The sequence below is a fragment of the Vespula vulgaris genome, chromosome 5 (assembly GCF_905475345.1).
Source record: "Vespula vulgaris chromosome 5, iyVesVulg1.1, whole genome shotgun sequence".
NCBI classification, from domain to species: Eukaryota; Metazoa; Arthropoda; class Insecta; order Hymenoptera; family Vespidae; genus Vespula; species Vespula vulgaris.
The window spans coordinates 5,723,136-5,744,881 of record NC_066590.1 but is presented as its reverse complement, the minus strand read 5'-3'; the positions used below and the strand labels follow the sequence as shown (position 1 = coordinate 5,744,881).

Here is a 21,746-nt window from a genome sequence, read left to right as displayed (position 1 = left end):
ACTCCAATCCCACTAATTTATGGCTTTACTACACGAAACGATATGATATACCAGGTCATTAAATTTGTCCCAACAAATCCGTTATTGTACTATGAATAAAAGAATATAGAGTTCTATCTAAAAAAATTAATTTGACCTTGAAATCTCCACCACTATTTCATCCACACAAAAATTATTTCTACCATATAATGTGCCTCCTTATACCGAACAACTTTTTTACAAACGTTTTTTTTTTCCTTTTTTTCATAACTTTGGTTTCTAGCGAGATATTCCATCGTTCCCGTTTAAATATAACATCTAACACGTAAAATATATAAAAATTTGTTCAAACATAAGTCATCATCGATCGATTTAATTAAGGTTTCCTCTTTCCCCAGATATTCTGTAGAAAAACATATGTATATCGTCGATATACAGCGGAGAACAAATTATTGAAGTATACGTTCGTCGCAAAAAATTTCAGTTCGCGATTTATCCATTGAAAAGCTTTTACTTCAACAATATAGTTACCTCCGGTAAAGGACGTATGTATAGAACGAGAGAAGAATCGAACGTTCCACGTGATTTAATATTTCCAAAGCAATCTATCAAACTTCCGTGAATATTTCAAAAGCATTACGATTTCTTCGATCGATCGAATGTAGTGAATTGAATTCATCCGTCAGAGGCACGTGTGACGAATAATATATCAAATTCGACTCTTACGTCTTTCTATTTTCATAATAACTTCATACAAGAGAAAGGGAGAAATTATTTATTGAATGACACTAGGTATATACGAATCCCTTTAAATTTCTTAATTGCTAATTGTTTTAATATTTGATCTTTTCAGACCTATCGCAGGACACGCAAATCTTTGCCCAGGTAGTATCAGCACGAAGCCTCAGGAACTGGAAACATTGTTGAGCACCGTCAAACACGAAATTCTTCATGCTTTGGGCTTCTCCGTCAGTCTTTACGCCTTTTACAGGGATGAAAACGGTGAGCCAAGAACACCGAGAAGAAGCGACACTGGGAAGCCTCCGTTGAATGAGAAGTGAGTATAAAAAATGGAAAAAAGAAAATAATTAAATATATATCATAGATAATAGAAGGCGCTCTTTACGATAATGTATGTGAATGAATATTTATCGAAAAAGTTATTTTATTTTCTATTACTTTGATAAATGAAAATATTTTTTTAATAAATTATTTCCTTGTTTAATCGATCATTTCTATTTATTTAGTCAATACTTTTATTAATTAATGGTAAGTATATTGTGAAATAAATGGTCAATATATATATATATATATATATATGAATATTTGGGTCAGTATAAATAATTAAACGTCAGAATTGCGTCACTTATATTACACACTGATATTTTATCATAAATGTTTAAAAATACTGACCCAACAAATTAGCAGTCTTAATCGATGATTGATGAATCCTATAGTAATCAATTATTTCTACAAATTTCTAGTTCGAACTAATTGAATCTAACAGGTTTTAATTGAAAATCTATACGAACGTTAATAGTATATATGCTGAACACGTATGAAATGACAAAATGCGAGTAGAAATGAAAGACGTAGACGACAGCGTAGATTACTTTGACGTTTCTATCTCATTCTCGAGGAAGAAACAAGAAGGAACAATGTCGTCGGTGGCTACAGCGATCCATCATCCAACCTGGCGACATTCTTCCATCTCTTTTTTCCTAACTCTTTCCTCCCCCAGTCTTCCACCATCTTTCCCGTGTATCTGCCTTTAAAATTGGAAAATTCCAGCTTTCCTCGCTCTCTTATAGTCGACGAACCGTAACGAACCGTTCCAGCGAGGAACACGTTGTTGCTACCATCGTGCTTTTTGCTATTTCCTTTTTTCTCTCTTCCTCTCTTTCACGTTTTTCACTCTAATTTCATTTTTTGTGCGTTCTCTCTCTTTCTCTCCTCTCTCCTTTTCTGCTTTACGTCTCGTCGCTCTTAAAAATTCAAACCTTTATTCTGGATGTCTATACATTTCTAATATTCTCTATACCAATATCTTAAAAGATTGCGAAAACATCTTTTTGCATTTCTTACAATTAGAGAAATTTATTTTTCAATTACGATCAACGTAATGATACCATTTATTTTGTAACTTTCTCATTAAAAGTCAACAATACGTTATATATATATATTTTTATGTTTTTTTTTTAATTCCTCGAAGGAACAATTCGTTTACAATTTTTGACAGCGATCAATATCCTTCCATTTTCACAAAGCTTCCATTATTTCGTAAACGTTCCAAGATATAAACGAACGAGATAGATAGATAGAAAAAGAGGGAGAGGGAGTAATAGATAGATAGATAGATAGATATATAGAGAGATAGAAAGAGAGAGAGAAAGAGAGTATACATTCAAATGTAATAATGTTTTTCACCTCGTGTTCGTATTCCGTGAAATGACCATTCACGGATACATCCGTCATGTCGAAATATGAAAAGCGATGGCTGGCTCGCTGTCGAAAACAGCCTTCTGCCGTGCTGTATCAATCATTCTGTTCAAAAAATAAAAAGAAATAGCGAGAAAGAGTGAGGGAGAGAGAGAGAGAGAGAGAGAGAGAGAGAGAGAGAGAGCGCAAGAGGAATGCGATTAAATTACTCTCTGGATATCTCCAGAGGTTTTTAATCGACTTTCGAACCACCAGTATGCCTGTCACATAGGATGCGATATTTTCAATGCTCTACTGGTTCTCCTCGTAATAATGTCAGATTACACGTGTCACTAAAGATTAGCGTAGATGATTAGAAAAATTATTGAAGATGTCCATATATACTTTTCTCCATAGATAGCAAGATATCAGTTTCATTAAAGAGGATACATCTGTCTTTTTAATGTTCTTATACTACTTGAAATATTTTTAGATCCTTTACTTTTTTTTTCTTTTTCTCCTTCTCCTCTTCCTCACTCTTGTTGACGATAAAACTTAATTTTTATTCAAATTTCGAAGTGCGTCGTCGTATACATAGTAGGGAAAAAAGTTCGTTTTAATTAATTCCATAACGAGAGATAGACAAAGCTAGTCTTTTTTCCTGTTTTTTTTTTCTTTCGCGAAAAGACCTTAATTAACGAACGCAATTAATGAGAGAAAAAGAAGGGGAAAAAAAGGAAGTAATAATTTACCGCATGTGCGCAGATTGCAAACGCATCAGTGGAGCGAGAGCACGATCAAGACCGTAACGAGGCCATATTGGCAAGTGCACGGTGGTTACGTCGAGAGGTCGATGCAAATGATCGTAACGCCACGAGTTCGTGCCGAAGTTCAAGCACACTTCAATTGCCCGAACTTGGAGGGTGCAGAACTCGAAGACCAGGGTGAAGATGGGACGGCCTTGACGCATTGGGAAAAGCGGGTTTTCGAGGTTGGTAATTTTCGAAATTCGAACTATATTTAACGCGATCCTACATAACGAAGCTTTTTTATTAACAAATTTTTTATTTTCATTTATAAATATTTACAATACGAACGAGACCTTTACTACGATATTCTATTAAATAGTTTTGTCACCTCATCGTAATTAATTGTAAAGAATTAAATTTCGATTAATTACGTCTACAAAAAATTATGATAAGTAGTTTATAAATATAAAATATTATTATACTTTCTAACAAAACGTAAAATAATAGATAAAGAATCTGTGTTATATGACAGAACGAAGCTATGACTGGTACGCACACTCAAAATCCAGTTTATTCGAGGATTACGCTTGCTTTGATGGAGGATACCGGTTGGTACAGTGCAAATTATTCGATGGCGCAAGAACTCGGCTGGGGAAAGCACTTGGGCTGCGATTTTGCTATGAAATCCTGCAAGGAATGGATATCCTCGAAATCGTCGCGTTTATCGTGAGTATCGTCGTTGGATTTAAGTCGACACCATATTTGAATGGTTATCGTCGGAATAGTCACGTTTTGAATTTTCACATTGAAATCTTATCCCTGGTAAGACATGAATTCTTTCTCCTTGTGTTTCGTGTTTTTCTTCGAAAGAAAGCCTATTTCGCTAAAAGCATCGTCACGTTTTCTTGCTTCTTGGCTGTTCAATGCGTAAGAAACTTGATTATCGTGCACTTTAATACTTGACTATAGTTACTCCCGTAAAATCGTCGCCTGAGAGATCTGAGATCTTTCATTTAATAATTTAAAGAAATAAATTCATCTTCCTATTTTTTTCCTTTTTTTCGACATCTCTTTCGTTTTCCTTCTCCATTTTTATTTCTCATCTGATACAAGTTTTATAAGAAACAATCGTTATTATTATTACTTCGAGACGATTGAATTATTAATTTTTTTCTATCGATTTATCTGCAATCTCTGTTCTAAATACATAAACTCTATATTTCTTTTCTTAAATCTCTTTCTCTGGGATATCGGAATAACAGCAGAGTGCAAAAGTAAGTAATACAAATTCTTGGGATGAGAACGAAGAGAGCTTTTGAAAAATGTACGGAATCGGTGCGAGATCTCGTTACGATTCACACCGTCTATTACTTTCCTAAGACTTTTATTTCCTTTTCTAGGGGAAAATCGATTCATCCTTTCTGCAATAAAGTGAAGCAAGATCCATTGCAAACCGAGTGTACAGATGATCGAAGTTCCGTAGCTTTGTGCAATTTAGTAAAACATTCTCAACTCTTACCAAAAAAATATCAAGTAGGTATACATTAGATATCTATACTTACATGTTGCATTTAAATTAGAGTTATATCAATTCTAATCGCGTTCTTATTTTCAATAGAATTTCGATTCGATTCCACACGTACCATCTGGAGAAGAACAATACTATGGTGGCTCGGTGTCTCTGGCAGACTATTGTCCTTATATCCAAGAGTTTACGTGGCGAGCTCGAAACATTGTCGTCAGAGGATCTCATTGTCTTTACGAGGATAATAATCCACGTAAGTATAAAACTATAGTAACTATGTATACACACGAATATCTATAAAAATTCACGTAGAAAAGTCCACCTGTGATATTTTACATTTAAAATACAATTTTTGACGTTTTCACATTAGATCCGGAAAAAAATTTCGCTCTCGAGAAATACGGATCGCACTCGAGATGCTTCGATCATACCAATCAAATGTGGGAGGAGAGAACGTGCAAATTGGCACGTCAATGGCAACATTGGGGCTCTGGTTGCTATCAATACAAATGCGAGGCGGGTCGTCTGCATATTATGGTCGGTGAACCACTTTAATGAGCAATTATCTTAAGTCATTAATAATTTCGCTGGCGAAGACAGAGAGTATCTATTATTGCACGTGGATACGTAATCACGATCTATTATTAAATGTCATTTCTTTCATTCTAGGTGGCAAACTATACTTACACCTGCTATCACGCTGGTCAAGAAATAGCAATCAGGATAATTCAAAATGGTTGGCTGCATAAAGGAGCTTTGATATGTCCACCCTGTAAAGATATCTGTCAAGTAAGACATTTCTACTTGCTCTACGTCCAATTAGAATAATAATGGCCCTACCCAAATGACTTATCCTTTTTTATCAATCATTTTATAAATCCGTTAATCTCTTTTAGGCAGAACTAAAAGCTCGAGGCGAATGGTGCAAACCTGGCGATGAACATCCACCTGCAACTTATTATCACAGAGACAATCTTTACTGCTCATCAGCAGAAACCTTCGGCCTAAACATAGCAATTATCTTTCTAATCGCGTATCTCTCTTGCGTCATTAGATGATACGACGTTGTTGAATCTAGTACGATTTTTTTACGATCATCTGACTCGATAATACGGCAATACATGAACGATCGTTTATCATCGTAGTTGCGTTATGCCTTTAGGAATCACGATGTTCTATACAGAAGATATACATACATATACATACATAACGCACATAAACACACACACACACAGACACAAACAAACATCGACGTCGATATTCGTAGCGTTCTCTAAGCTTCGAAAAACTTCGACTCGATAAAAGACTACATTCTTCTAAGCTAATTCCTTAGCTCTCGAGCATACGGGTAAATTCTATTTCAGTCCAATCGTTTCTGTAATACTCTGATACGTTTCGGTATATAAAACATAAAAAGTTAAAGATTTTCGTTTAGAAATATGCGAAACATTATTGTTGCTAATTTTTTTTCTCTTTTTTTTTTGCTTTTTTCGAATGAAATTCTTATATTGTTACTTTTGTGACATATAATGTATATTATTAAAGAATCGGATACATTCTTAACCATTTTACAACGCTAAAGAACAATTCAGCGTCGTAAAATGAATCTAATATTCTATACTTTGTAAACTTATTAACATTCCCGTAAAATCTTTAAGAACGAAATGAGATGCATTTATGTATCTCTATCTTCGTTGTACAATGATTTTTTCCTTTTTACGCTTAACACTCAAACTTGTAAGTGAGAAACAATGAGTCATATCGAAGTGTTTTTTAAAAAACATGTAGAAGGGAGAAGGATGAAACGGCAAAGACACGTGTGTCCAAACGTTCGTGCGTATTTACATGCGTTTAACGAATTTTAAAGAGTCACACAGGGTCGTTGGTTGGACAATATTATATAAAGTCGACATCCTAAACTTCTACGCTCATTAATGGATAAGCTGTAAATAATTTTACAAAAATATATATATAAATAAATAAATATACATATAATAAAGATAAATTTTTATGCGTATAGAAGAAGAGAGAAAGCTTGCGTATGAAAAACCAAAAAAAAAAAAGAAAAAAGAAGAGAAGTGAAGAAAAGAAAAGAAAAAGGAAATGATTAAAATGATCGTAATTAATTATCATAAACGTATTAAATCTAGACGTTTCACTTTCGTTTTTATTCTAAACACGTAGAGACTATAATAATAATAATCGTCTTAGACGATCGTACGTATTCTAATCGCTTCGAGAGGATTACACTTTTGCGTTTCGCCCTTAACCAGATCGATAACTAGCATCGAAGCATCTTCTCTCGATACATTCCAAGGAAGAAAAAAAGAAAAAAGGAAAAGGAAAGGAAAAGAAGAAAGAAAAGATAACGTATAGTTTAATTAATTAAACTCCGATTAAATAAGCGATCGGAAGTAGTAATGGATTTTATACTATACCGAGAGGCAGACGTTATGCATAGTTCATCAGTCTGTCTTGTATAGATACAAAGACACTTAATCTATACTTTTGTACAGATACTATTAATGTTTAATAAGTAGTTTACTCTCTGTATTAAAAACTTGAAAGCGAGTGTGAGCGTTTTGATGCGAGTATGTATGTACGTATGTGTGTAAGTACGCGCGTGTCTGTGTGTGTGTGTGTGTGAACGCGCACTTTAAAACAAAATACGTTTCAAATCTTTTGAATGTGCCGCGGAGTCTATCTTAATTTCAGCCATTGTGCTGTAAAATTTCTATTCGATAAAAAAAAAAAAAAATGAAAATAAAATCTATACGTTTGACATATAATAATCGGTCCGATTGCGAAAATCCTCGCGTATTCTGAAATATGAGGTTTCTAAATCATCTTCTTCTAATCGCTTTTACAATGAACGCCTACTTTCAATTCTGTATACTTTATTATGCGATATAAATCATTTTCAAGTTATTTAAAATTATTTTAAATTATTTTCAAATTATTTGAAATTATTGTAAAAATCAACTGGTAATTGTGTCAACGATAAAAATTTTCTATAGTCGGCTAAAATTTCAAGAAAAGGAGAAGAGAGTTCATCTCGAAGTTTCTATGACTTTAATTAAATTATCATTCCTAGCATGCAGGGTAACCGCTTTCACCGTCGATTACTTCGGATTTAATTTCGATTAGCGACACGTCGTATTTATATATACATATATATTACGTATATAAACATATATGTGTGTTATATGAACATACACGTATGTCCTATCGATAACTTCCGTCTTTGAGTACATGTGCCATCCCTGTAAGAAAGTAAATTATAAAAATCCTCTAACGATAAGCAACGGGGACCGAACTTATTTCTTTTCGTTATTATATACGAGACGCATGTAAAATAATCTGTTGATAAATTAAAAAAAAAATCGTCTATAATTAAACGGCTAGACATGAGGGAATTTAGTTGATAAAGCAGCAATCCATAGGCCGTTTCCGTAGGTTACTTTTTAAGACGATCTTTTTGCAAACAAAAAGAAAACTACATAAGAGGATTAAATTATCGAATAAAAATTGAGATGGTTGTGAGTGTTACATTTTTCTCAGTAGCTCTTATCTTCTGGCACGACGATCGTCCGGATATCTTTTTATCTTTCGAAGAAACTTCGCAAGTAAAATGCAAAAGCTAAAAAAAGAAAAAAAGAAAAAGGGAAAAAAGTTACAAATACGATGTTATGTATATAAATACGAAAAAACAGTCGACTTCTTCACTGTGGGAGGATTTTATTCCAGAGATTTATATTTTTGCGTGTAAACGAGTGTATCGTCATTGAAAAGATATTAAATTTTCTGTAAAAAAGGAAAAAGAAAGAAAAAAACGAACGTATTTCATATCACGCGATTCACCACAGCGGAGAATTTATCTGTCCGAGATCACGACCGACAACGAGTCCAGACGAAAAATCGATTTCTTAGAAAATAAGCGATGTCACTAAAAAGGTACTCGTTAAATACTCGGGCTATCGTTGTAATTAACGTGTATTTTTCTTGTAAACTGCCGCCGAAGAGAAAAATGTATAGACGAATTATAAATCGCAATCTCTCTAATTCCTCTGATAATTCTGTTTTTATGAATGATAAAGATGTATACAAGATAATAAACGTTTAAATCTTTAGAATGTCTTTGTTAATCTATTAAAAATTTACGTCTAAATATTGTCCATATAAAAACGACTATCATTAACTTATACAAAATAATGAAAAGTTTTATTTTTCTAAAAGCACTGAATACAAATATATTTCAAAAATCAACACTTGTTTACCTATAATGCAACATAGTAGAAGCTGATTCGAATAAAAAATTGATTTGATTTTAGGCATTGATATTTGATTTCAATATTATGAAATGCTTATTAATTTTCGCGTGTCTACGTAATGAGAAAGAAACTAATAAAAACATATTAAGCTATTTTTAGGAGAAAATATATTTTATGAGACAACTCATTCACCAAATTTACCTGCTGTTTTGCTGTATTTGTAATTAAATGTTCGCTGATCGCGATCTTTTATAAACATTCATTCATATATTTATATATACACGTTTGTGTACAATCTATTACTATCCATGTTATACCTTTCGTTTTTAAACGAGATGCTAATTACGAGCGAACAAAATGAGATCCATCGTAATGTTTTCGTCAACTTTTAATTGGACATTTATTTAAACGCTTTTATTCCTCTAAAAACAAGAATTTCCTTTCTATCCAACAGAGAACATCTATTCATTAAAAAATATTAATTAAACGATAACATTATGTATCGATTTGAAAATACTTACTTCAGTTATTTTATAAATAAAAAAGACGGAATATATTTAAGCGCCCCACCTAAAAATCTATAAATAACAAAAAATTCAATACTTCAAAAATTTTTAACGCCATCTAACGAGCATATGTTTGAACCACCTTTCAAAGAACACTTCTAACGATAAGAAATATCCCTACTTGTATAAAGAAGGTCGTGTAGTAAACACTTGTATAAAGAAAATTTTGTACGTATGTATATGTATGTATCTGATTTACATTCAGCGCTATCTAGAAGCTTACGCACGAATGCACTGGTTGCATTACTTTCGTACGGTGGATGCTTCTAATGCTAGTTCGATGATTTTGCTGTTAGATAACGCTCGAAGTTTCGAGACACCCTTGTCGTTGTATAAATTTCAAAAAAAGAACTAAAAAGATCTTCAAAAACAAACTAATCGAAACTAAACTAATTGAATTTCTACTTTTATTACAAAAGAAAACTAATAAGACGATAATCCTAACGATATCACAGCATCAAGTAAATACTTCCATAGGATTCTTTATTATTTCCTAAAAAATGATTTCCACAAACGATTTACATTGATTAGTAACTTGAAGACTGCTTTTTAAATGGCCTCGATGGGCCATTTAAAACGTGAGATTGCATAGAATTACGAATTACGATTTACTAATTACGATGTTGTTCTCCATTGCATTAATATTATATACTCCAAGAAATGTACATTGTGCGTTTTATAATTCCTTCCACGAGAGAGATTCATAATATAAATAAAGAGAGAGAGACATTTTTTATTCGACATTATCGTCGTGGTCTCTCCGTACTCCATTCAGGCACCGCGGACCCGATCTTGCTCTACGTTCTCCTTCTTCGTAAAAATGGAAAAGAGAAACAAATAAGGAAACAAATACTTCTATCGTATCGTTCCGTTCATCGCTGGAAATTTTGTTTTATGTTATCTTTTTTTAGTAATAAAGAAAAAGAAAAATAAAAGAAAATTACCTACGAATTTCCTTATTCGATATAGATTCTCTGCCCTACATTCTAGTTCTCAAAAACAAAATAGATAGAGAAAAAACTCTCTCTTGGTTTTTTTTCTTTCTTCGAAAAAATTATGAACTCTTCGTAACTTCTAAAATACGTCTGACAAAAGATCTTCCTCAACTTTGCAGTAATGACAACAAAAAAGAAAGAACGAGTTCTTCCTTCGAATTTCTCTATTCTACAGACTTCGTCGCTCTCTCTTTTCACGAAAGTAAAGAAAATAAAAAATATTCTATCGCTCTTCCGACAAATGATGTTATTCTACGTTCTCCTTCGTAAAATTAAGAAAGAAAAAAAATAAAAGACTTGTTTAACATTCGTCCGACATAAAATCTCATTCTGCGTTCTCCTTTTTCGCAAAAAACAAAAAAAAAACAAAACGAGTACTTCCGTCGAATTTTCTTTTTATACGATAAATTCTGCCTTACATTCTCTTAGTCAAAAATAAGGAGAACAGATCTTAGTTTCTATGATAAAATTGTTTGTCTTCCCGTCATTTCTAAGATTCGTCCGGTACAAGATCGGGTAAGCTGAGAAAGCTCGCGTATTTGACGCGTCTCTCTCGTCGCGAACGTTGGCGAGTCTTCGAGCTTTCGATCGTCCCATTGTTCTCGTGATAAGAAGAAGAAGACCTGTCTTGATGGGAACTTTCCCCTAATGATGGGACAAGATCCGTCGGCCAGACCGAAGAATATTCGCCATCATACATTCTTCGTCGTTCTTGTCCCTGGATCAGCAGATGGAATCCTGCCGCCACGCGATACTAACTGATGTGATCCGGTGATCCCGGATCGTCCGTTTGCGTGGCGGCATCCCTTCCTGCCGACAAAAAATATTTTTCACATTTCCAATATTCCATCCTCTCGTTCGTTCATTTTTCCTACAGTTAATTGATCTATTTATTTGCAGTTTATTTGTATATCTATCGTTTATACATACATGTATAAATGATATATATGTACATGTACGTGTATATATATATATATATATATATATATATATATATATATATATACGTATATATCGCTGGTTTCATAGAACGAGTAAATACGCCGTTTGACACAAATGTTAATTGTTGACAAAAGTTGAAAGCAAATCTATCAACCAGTGAATTTGCTCAACATCTTTGTAAACTCGCCTCGGTACATATGCGAATATAGGAAATGTTAGGATTAGAATTAATGGTAAATTTCACGGATTTACCGTAGACAAATTATTTTACCAACAATTACGAAAAAGTGACTTAAATGAAAGATTATTAAATATTGGATTGATTCATAAATAAGTTCTATTTTATTGGAAGTAACTCTCTATTTATAATATAATTTATTTATGAATCGAACTATAGATTGTCAAAAAAGGAAAAAAATATACTATACCATAACTTAAGTGATTTTCCTAATCACAAATCTATATTATTAATAATTATCTAACGGACCTCACGTGGGCGTGACGTCACCACGTATCATGTGTCCGGTTTCCCATGGAAGTGGTGATGGATTATTGGCTAAAGATGAGGATGAACATCTCGCCATAGAACATCGATCCATTGAGCAACGTTCCAATCCTGAAACAAAAGTCGCTTTGTATAAAACGCATATACGTTACGCATCTACATTCTCCCATGCAATGACACTTGTTGCTCGATCATCTTCCCACGCGGTCACGCGAAACTATTATCAATTTGTACGAACCATTCGTTCAATTGCAAGTCACAAAATTAACTCAAACTTTCTCGTCAATTCTGATAAACGTCTCATTGTGGATTAAAGATGATCGAAATGCAACTTCGTATTAATATCTTAATCGTGTTTTCTACTCGAAAAACTTGAATTTGATATTAAGTATTACTATACTTCGAAGATTCTATAAGAAATGATACTATACACCAGTATTGTCCCTGACAATTGTAGAAAGTATTTTTACATAAAAACTTTTCGATAATTCTTATCAATAATTATGTTTACAATATACTTATGCAAGTATTTACATACATATTAACAAACGACTATTTAGCGATTCTTTACTTACGATCGAACTATCTCGTAAGAGAAAGACTTTTTCCAATATGTTCATCAAGTAGTAAAATTCCTTTGAATTTTTTTTAACGTCCTCGACGAGGACGTGACTTTACGGGAAATAGACCAGGCGTATAGGAGAGAATCAATAACGCGGCTCGCGTAAACGAGCTCTCTGCTCTTACCAACGACGCTCGAGTTCTTTTTTTTCTCTTTTTTTTTTGTTTCCATAGCGAGCATCGACACGACATACATACATATTTTGTTAATAACATCGGTATTGGTTATAGCTCGACGATCGGAAATATTCAAAACGTTTTTCTATCATCTTTCTTATTCCTCTCTTTTTTATCGAAGAAAACTTTCACGATAAGCATTTACATGATGACGAATAAAATAAAAAAGATAAAAATAAATATATAAATAAATAAATAAATAAATAAATAAATAATAAGCTCATACCCGACAAATCTACTCCACTGATACTGCAAACGTCGAGGCCACCGGTACTAGTAGCACAACAATGTTGTTTCGGTCCCAACGGCTTTGATCTGCAAAGAAGCTAAAAGAAAAAGGAGAAAATATAAAAATATGAACATATGAATCAATCGACGAATTATTATCGATAATTCTGTTGGTAATCTGCAGAAATAGACTATGTCTTTCATATAAATCACATTACATGTTAACTTATCTTTCTTTTCGGTTATACGAACATGTCATTCCTTATCTGATAAAACAGAGAAGGATGCTTTTCAAGAATCAATCGACATCTATCTGTCTGTCTGTCTCTTTTCCTCTCTATCTTTCTCTTTCTCTTTCTCTCTCTTTCTCTTATCCGTTTGCGAACAAATAAATCGGCTGGTGAAACGGCGCAAGACCACTTGTCAAGCACCACACGCGATACGATCGTGTAGGCTCCGTATGAACCAACGTTACTGAGAAAGAGAGAGAGAGAAGAGAGAGGGTGCACGGTTTCCAAAGATGAAAGATTTACGATGAGGGGACGACCGTTTCGGAATTCATGGCCTGCAAAGTCGAAAGGGGAAGATGCATTGTCCTGAATGTTGGATGGAGAAAAAGAGAGAAAGAGAGAAAGAGAAAAGGAAAGAGGCAGGATACAAGAGGAACGTTTCTCGTTTTTTCCTCATTTCCCGAACTGTATTCGAAAGGAAAAGGATGTAGAAAAACGTAGAAGGTTGTCGTTAAATCGTTAAACTCACGAAATGTATCGTGAACGAGCGAAGGTAACGCCCTTTCGGATTAAATAAATTCTCTAGGAATTTCCTTCCTGTCGAAGTTAAACTTCTGTTTGTCTTTCATGTTTGTTTATTCAGTTCTCTCCCTTCGACGTTTGTTCTCGTTTCTTTTCTTTCTCTCTCTTTATTTCTCTTTCTCTTTATTCGAGAAATAAAACGGGAAGAATTTTCGAGACGTTTGTTTCAACTCCAACTTTCTTACGTTTTCTTCTCTTTCAAAATAACGATGATAAAAGAGCGAGAATAATAGAAAATACTTTTGACATGCTTAAAAGCATTGACGCGTGTTTACGCGTGGTACACCACGTGTAACAGATTTTCCCCAAGCAAACTTTATTTCACGATTCGATCGATCGAATTCGTTGAAAGATAAAAATCGAATAAGCTTATTTTGATATTGTATGAAAATCTCATCCACAATTTCGGTACACATGAACGATATCGCATTTATTTTTCGCTATTATTCAGATCGAAATCCAACAAATGTTCAATGAATTCACATTTACAATTATATATTTAAAATTGATAAATTAATATGTGCACATACAATGGTTTCAAACAATATTATTATAAACATTTTCAATAACTTTGCGATTAAAAAAGAAGAGAAAAATAATAATAAATTAATGCGATTCGAATATACGATTAAAATTTATTCATAAAGAATTAAAAAAAGAAAAGAAGAGAGAAACACGGTAGATTTACGTCGACGTCTCTTTTAATAGAATTTTACTATTACGAAGGGAGAGAACAATAGAGAATTTCTATTAATATTGATAAAATCTACTAATCCATAAAATCATTAACGTATACCACACCAAGATAATAGTATCGTTTCTCATCGTAGTTTCACTTCCATTGGAAAACGTCTCACTTTTTCTACCGCTTATAATTTCAAAAATAAATATCTGCATCCGATAAAAGTCTTTTACTATTTCAATATACGACGTAGCAGTTCTTTTAATAATACTATAATGAATGTCAAAACCTGATCGTATATCTCGTGCGAAAACTTGCAGTCCATATGTTAATCCTAATCCCATAAATATACTCCTCGATCGTTATGTTTCAGTTAACTTTAATTTATGGAGACAATTTTCCCATAAAAATGTATGCCATTTAACTTGATCGATCGAGAGTATAAATACATTATATTAAGTATCTCGAAGAGAAAATAATTTTTTCATTAAGAATAATGATTAATTTTCAATTGAAATCATTTCATCATTAAATACATACATATTATTTTTGTTATCGTACCTTCGTATAAAGCAACTCCCTCGATATACGTCGAAAGTGATTGTTGAGCAACCAGTAAAGAAATGGATTCCAAAAACTGTTGGAAAGTGCTAGCCACGTGGCAAGAAAGTCAAGGAACGGCGGAGGCTTGCTTCCGGTGCAAGCTGCGACTACTTCCTGAATCGTCCAAGGCGTGACCATTACGATGAATCCTAAGCTCATCGCGGCCATTGTTCGCGACGCCGAAGTCGACAATCTTCTTTCATGAGCGACGAGCTGAAACACGTTGATTGAACTTTCTTGTCAAATCAAATATCAATGATATTTATGTCAATAAATCTCCTTGGAAAACAAAAGAAATGAAATTCGTTCGAATAGATAAAAAAAAAAAAGAAAATGTAAAATCATAATGAAAGTAGCACGAATTTCGAGTTAATAGTTCGATGAACTTTATAAGAAAATCATAAAATCGATATCATCGATAAGTATTCTTATGAATTTGTTTAATTTCACTAAGAATTCTCTTTCTCTTTTTTGTTTTTTCTTTTTCTTTACTTGGTTACGATAGTAAATTCAACGTAACTATATCCGATGGAAGAAGGGATTGGGCCAATATAGTAGAAGATCCTTTTTAAACTGGCGCTCCTATGGCTTCGATCGCGAACACGCTTGCCAAGAGCTTTAGAGGAATGAATGGATCACCACCCATCAGGTCTGCGGACCGATCGTCCTTGAGAAGATAGAGATAGAGATAGAGATAGAGATAGAGATAGAGAAAGAGATAGAGAGAGAGAGACAGAGAGAAAGAGAGAGAGAGAGAGAGAGAGAGAGAGAGAGAGAGAGGAAGACTCGCGACACAGCCGTCTCTCTTAGGCCGGCTTGACACGGTTAGAAAAGTCTCTAAGCGCTAAGCTCGTCAATGTCAAAGTCTCCTTCTCCTACAGTAGTAAAGGGATTACCAGCCTCCTCGTTTGGGAACATCACCGTGTCCCATATGCCTCTCTCTCTCTCTCTCTTTCCTTTTTATTTTTCTCAGACCTACACACGTATCCTCCTATCTTTCTATTTCGTTGAGTCCAGTCATCTCGACGTGGTGATTTTCACGCCTCTCCTTTTCCCTTCAGCTTCACAGGATTACCAGCTTTAATATCGAGGTAGGTACGACGTAAAGAGAGATCAATGTAAGTAAGAAGGACTCTCGAAAACTCAGAACGTGCTCGTAAAATCAATCGACTAAACTGAACTCGAAAATTTCAATCTTTATTGAAACAATCGAATTAATTCAGCCAGAGAATTAAATTACATTGGCGAATGACGATGATTCGATATAATCGATCATTCGATCCATAAATTTCTCACTTCATTTAATTACATTTTTATAAAAATTTCTACTCCGTATCACGCGATATTTTATTATAACATACATACGAAAAATCTGTCTTCTGTAATATTCTCTCGGTTTACCAGAGACCATTTTATTCCACGTGGAGGTAAGAAAGAAAATACGTTTAGAAGAAAATCTACGTAGCGAAAACTACGACGACGATTTCAGACGACGGTTTATCGCATACCAAATGATCATTAGCATACCCAATCCTTTTGGAAATTTAGAACGCGGGACAAACTATTACCGTCGAAATATTTGCATTTCGATCCGATTTATCGTCCGAAAATTGCCGAGTTCTCTTGCATGTTTCCGCGATTACATATTAAATATATTTACGTTCGCAACGAGGATATTCGTTTCGATAGTCTATATTAAAATAAAAATTCTAAAGAAAAAAAAAACAAGAAAACAAGAAACGAAAGTAATTCATTAAAAATTACGAGCGATATATCCATTTTATATTTATTCAAAATATTTAAAAAGATAAAAAAGAAAATAAATAAATTTTATCAAAATATCGATCAAACCATTTTCATGGGATTGTTAGTTTCGCTCAAACTTCTTTATTGTTATAATATAGCTCCTCTTACCATTGTGTATCCAGCCAAAACTAAGCAATATTCAAGCAAGGTATCAAGCACGTATCATGGACGGTCCAACGATTTACTTTATACTATAGAATTGTCTGCCTTCGTGGTCATATCCAATGTTGGTTTGTATTCAAAACGAACAGTACCACTAGATCGAGAAATTGAAACAGATTATTATTTTACCTTAAAAATGCAAAAATGCATTTGTCAAATAACAATAATATTATCTATGATCTTGTTCGTACGAAAAATAAAAAGTCCGAAACGATTGTTATTCCTTTCTAAACCAGTCCGTTCCTCTCGAAATTATTCGAAAATGACGATAGTTAGAATGTTTTGGAAAATGGTAAGAGAATTTAATGAGGAACCCGGTTCACGTTCTCGTCTTCTATTTTTATTACGGAAAGAGAAGAATCCCTAGACTGGAAGTACTATCTCTGTTGGCGGTACTGCGAGAGAAACAAATAGATGCGCGAACTCTTTTATGGGAGGAGGAGGAGGAGGAGGAGGAAGGGTAAGAAAAATAAACAAAGTCTCATAAACGACGAGTCGAAAGTCATTAAATTGGCGACAACGGGACTTGACTTTACTTCGTGGAAAAACTCTTTAAATAGAGTTTTCTCTTCGTTTCTTTTGGAAGAACGAAACGTCTCGTTATTTGTAAATGCCTGCGATTTATTTTTTTTTTTTTTACGTTGCAAGCAAGCAAGTAAGCAAGCAAGCAAGGAAGCAAGCGACTTTTAGAAAATTTTACTTCTTAACTTTCGCTATCGTTCTCTCGGTTTTCCGCACAAAATTAAATGGCCCTCGAGCAGTTTGCTTAAAGTGTATAAGTACTACATCGACGCTTACTATCCTACGTATGTAGATACATCGACTGAAACGAGCTTCCGGCCATGAGATAGGCGAAAGTTTCAGCGAAGTATTTTCATATATTTCCATCGACATAACTTGTTTAGTAAGTCTTACCGTAGCATGATACGTTATAATATAGTAGATACCCCTAGGACTTTTAACTTTACATTTTCAGTAATTTAATTGAGAATAAATGCATCAATTTGTTGATTATCGATACGAGCTGTAACAATAAAACATTGAAAAAGAACAAGTCGAAGTTATGATATTATAGAAAAATATTTTTGCGATCGAATAAAAACTCCCTACAGAATATCATTCGTTAAAAAGAAAAACAAAACATACGATATTTCCAAACACTTGGTATACCTGTCAACTTTTCCAATAATAAATTTTACAAATAGTCAAATATGCGAATGCATAACATCAAATCGATCTAAAAGTAGTAAATCCAAATAACTGTCAGACACGTATTTGCTTCGCGTACGATCGCGGAAAGAAAAGGAGAAAAGAGAGAAGGAAAAAAAAGGAGAAATTTTTCTAGTGGTAAAACGTAAAAATAGTCAGACATATACGTAAAACTATAAAAAAGTTTCAATAACATTCAAAAACAAACATACTGTATAATACGAAAGGATAGAGAATAAAACGATATCGTGTTAGCAATAGAAAATCGTGATGATAGTCGAACGCAGTGATACTTTAACCCGCCATATAAAAAATGTCTCGAATCTCGACTATATGCATAATTCACACGGATGCTCGCACTTTAGTAGCTTTCATTGGAAGCTTTGCACATGACAACGAACCTTTTACATCTTCCAAGATAAGCACGCGAACGGCGAGTTTCCTCTCTCTCTCTCTCTCTCTCTCTTTTCCTTTTCCTCCCCTTTTGAACACTATATATATATGAAATCTTATACATCGACGCTTCCGCGGCCTCGAAAACACCTTTAGAAGACATTCCCGCATCCATTGACCTACATTGAAGCTGTGGTGGAACGGCGGAAAGCGGAATATAAAAGGAAAGAGGAAGGAGAATGGGGAGAGAAAGAGAGAGAGAAAGAGAGAGAGAGAGAGAGAGAGAGAGAGAGAAGAAAGAAGATACGGCCGATTTTCTTATAAATAAGTTGCCCGCTGTGATGTATGCCATTAAGGTATGATTTTCCCTTCTTCTTTCTATCTTTTTTTTCTTCTGCTTCTTCTTCAAGGAAGGGAGAGACGTCCTATGAAAGTATTTTTTGCACATGTATGTGTGTGTGTGTGTGTATGTATATATATATATATATATATATATATATATATATATATATCGGATAGTACATAGCCCATTAAGTTTGAATCCTTACCAAAAAATATGGGGTAAGGTAACAAAGCGTGTCTAAGGACGCGAAGAAAGTTTCCTTTCGATGAGTTTGTTTCAAACTATTTTTGTAGTGACCAGGGGATAGAACCGAGAGAAAGTTCGAGAAAACTTGAGACTAGAAGTGCGAGGAATAAAAAGAGAGAGAGAAAGAAAGAGAGAGAGAAAGAAAAAGAGACAGGAAAAGAAGATATCGAAGGCCATTCGATATCTCACGCGTATTTCCGTCCTGTCTTCGAAAGTTTCACCAACGGGAAAGTAAGAAAAATGAAGGAACGTAGAGAGAGCGTAGATCGTATCGAATGAATTCTCGATATAACACATATCGTCGTTTCTATATCGATTATTTATCGCTTGTGAACTAGCATTGCCCATTTCAAAATGGACTATCATAGATATTCCTTCCATTTTTGTTCCCATCGTTTTACAAGGATCGTTTCACCTAGTTGGCGAACGAGCGTTGAAATTCGCGGAGAAACGAATTCGATACGCGATGAGAGTGATATTTATCGACCGGATAGCTCTTTCTCTTTCTCTTTCTCTCTCCCTGTCTCTCGTAACAACGAGACAACGATGGGAACGACAACGGAAATGCTCGCTCGACTTCCGGATGTGTCATTAAGCTCGTTGCACTCCGATCTCTCTCTCTCTCTCTCTCTCTCTCTCTCTCTCTCTCTCTCTCGACTCTCCCGCGTTGGCTCTCCCATTCGTCGTTATAACGCCGCGAATAAAGCCGCGATAACGACGACGTTCTAAATTGATAAAAATGGTTGTGCTCGATCGTGGTTCCTGAATATCCTAGTCTTCGCTAACGAAAATTTTACATAGCAAAAAAGAAAAAAATGTTTCGTTGGAAATAAGTAAAAGAATCTTCATTAATTATATTTCTTTCTAAAATATAGTTATCGAACAAATATTTCGACTAATATTTCATGGGAATGTGATTCGATTAAACCGATCGATTCCATTTTAGCGTACATTTATTTATTTTAGATTAGAATTCGTTCCTTACGAGGAATCGCATGACTTGATATGCACGTCGTTCATTGTTTGTCTTTTAATATGTACATTTTTTTTTCTTTTATACCTCGCTTCGATTCATTTTTATTTCAATTCGATCGTTAAGACGTACTCGTCGCGAAAGGAAGTCTGTAATCATATATTATATATCTTTTATTTTTGCATAAGTAATTTTTATTTAAATGTACTGTAATTATATATTATTATTTAATAAATATTATTATTATTATTATTATTATTATTATTATTATTATTTAAAATCATGAAAGTTAATTACTACCGTATCTTTTACATAATTATGTATATTTTTTTTTATTATTGAGAACAATTAATGAAGAAAATTTAATGATAATAAATTTTGGGTTAGTATGAAGTTTGATATTTAATTACTAATGCAATTTTACGAATAAATATTCTAATACAACGATTCGTCCATAAAATTAGCTTATCGTACATCGATAAGCAAAGCGTTAACAATTCGATATAATCAAAGGCTCGACTCTATCTCAACATGGCGTAATCCTTAAGATCTCGATGGTCGTGGACGCTTTGTTTTCCCGCCCACTCGTAATTTCCTTCAACGATTTATCCCGAACTCCTAATGGCATAGTTCCCCCATCTCCTATCCCTCTCTTTCTCTCTTTCTCCCTCTCTATCTTTTTTATTCTCTCTCTTTCTCTTCTACCAATTTGGGACATCGCTCGAAAGCTTCGTTTTGTTCCATCCCCCTTCTCCTGGCAAATTAAACCATTTATTAGGTAAAATTTATTCCACCGTTAAACTCGTTACTCGCTTCGATCGACCGATAAGGGCTTTACAGGGTAATACGACATTTAAAATGCCTTGATCTAGCGTTTTAAAAGCGCAGCCATTTAGAAAATGTTGTCAATTATAATAATAATGATAATAATAATAATGATGATGATAATAATAATAATAATAATAATAATAACAACAACAACAACAACGACAACAACAACAACAACAATAATAATAATAATAATTCAAAACTTTGGAACTATTTACAACATACGATGAATTGCAACGAGGGTCTCTTGGAGAGAAATATTATATTATATAATAATATTGATTATAGACCATATGATATACATTATAAATTTTATTGCATATTATAAATTGCAGATTGTTTAATTACATTTTCCGTGGGATTCATAAACTGTATCACATCATATATACACTGCTAATTATTATATATATAGACGATTTATTCACTGAGATTCTACGAATTATTAAGATTCTTTAAATTCTTCTCTCATTACGTTTGTAAACTCGGAAAGATCAAGAATTCTCGTGAGATAGAAGGAAATGGTTTCTATCAAGAATTCTCAAATAGTTTCCTCTTACCTTACATTCCCTTTCCTTACTTTATATCTATCTCCTTTCTAATACCACTAAATCTGCATCGTGCATCGAACTCTCATTTCCTGTATCTGTAAATCTTATATCGATTCGTCCAGAATACACGAACTTGGCGAAACGAGAGAATTTAACGATCTGACA

The 21,746-nt window shown here is 33.7% G+C and overlaps 2 protein-coding genes across 19 annotated transcripts in view; one reads left to right on the top strand and one right to left on the bottom strand.

Moving 5' to 3' along the window:
- LOC127063912 (leishmanolysin-like peptidase) overlaps positions 1–8,804 on the top strand; it is a 238,491-nt gene extending 229,687 nt beyond the window's left edge. For 4 of the 5 annotated variants that reach the window (XM_050994219.1, XM_050994222.1, XM_050994221.1 and 1 more), the window contains 9 exons: positions 833–1,036; positions 3,163–3,388; positions 3,679–3,872; positions 4,409–4,420; positions 4,547–4,679; positions 4,765–4,924; positions 5,042–5,208; positions 5,341–5,460; positions 5,568–8,804. In XM_050994219.1, the coding sequence (XP_050850176.1) occupies positions 833–1,036; positions 3,163–3,388; positions 3,679–3,872; positions 4,409–4,420; positions 4,547–4,679; positions 4,765–4,924; positions 5,042–5,208; positions 5,341–5,460; positions 5,568–5,729 (1,378 nt within the window). In that variant the 3' untranslated portion in view covers positions 5,730–8,804. The remainder of the gene's footprint in view (positions 1–832; positions 1,037–3,162; positions 3,389–3,678; positions 3,873–4,408; positions 4,421–4,546; positions 4,680–4,764; positions 4,925–5,041; positions 5,209–5,340; positions 5,461–5,567) is intronic. The other variant, XM_050994220.1, reaches the window with a different exon arrangement.
- Positions 8,409–21,746, bottom strand: part of LOC127063916 (trace amine-associated receptor 9) — a 61,244-nt gene continuing 47,906 nt past the window's right edge. For 11 of the 14 annotated variants that reach the window (XM_050994230.1, XM_050994231.1, XM_050994229.1 and 8 more), the window contains 4 exons: positions 15,032–15,286; positions 12,975–13,074; positions 11,938–12,061; positions 8,409–11,313 (listed from right to left, as the gene is read on the bottom strand). In XM_050994230.1, the coding sequence (XP_050850187.1) occupies positions 11,196–11,313; positions 11,938–12,061; positions 12,975–13,074; positions 15,032–15,286 (597 nt within the window). In that variant the 3' untranslated portion in view covers positions 8,409–11,195. Of the gene's footprint in view, positions 11,314–11,932; positions 12,062–12,974; positions 13,075–15,031; positions 15,287–21,746 lie in introns of all 14 variants that reach the window. The other 3 variants (XM_050994236.1, XM_050994238.1, XR_007781530.1) reach the window with 2 other exon arrangements.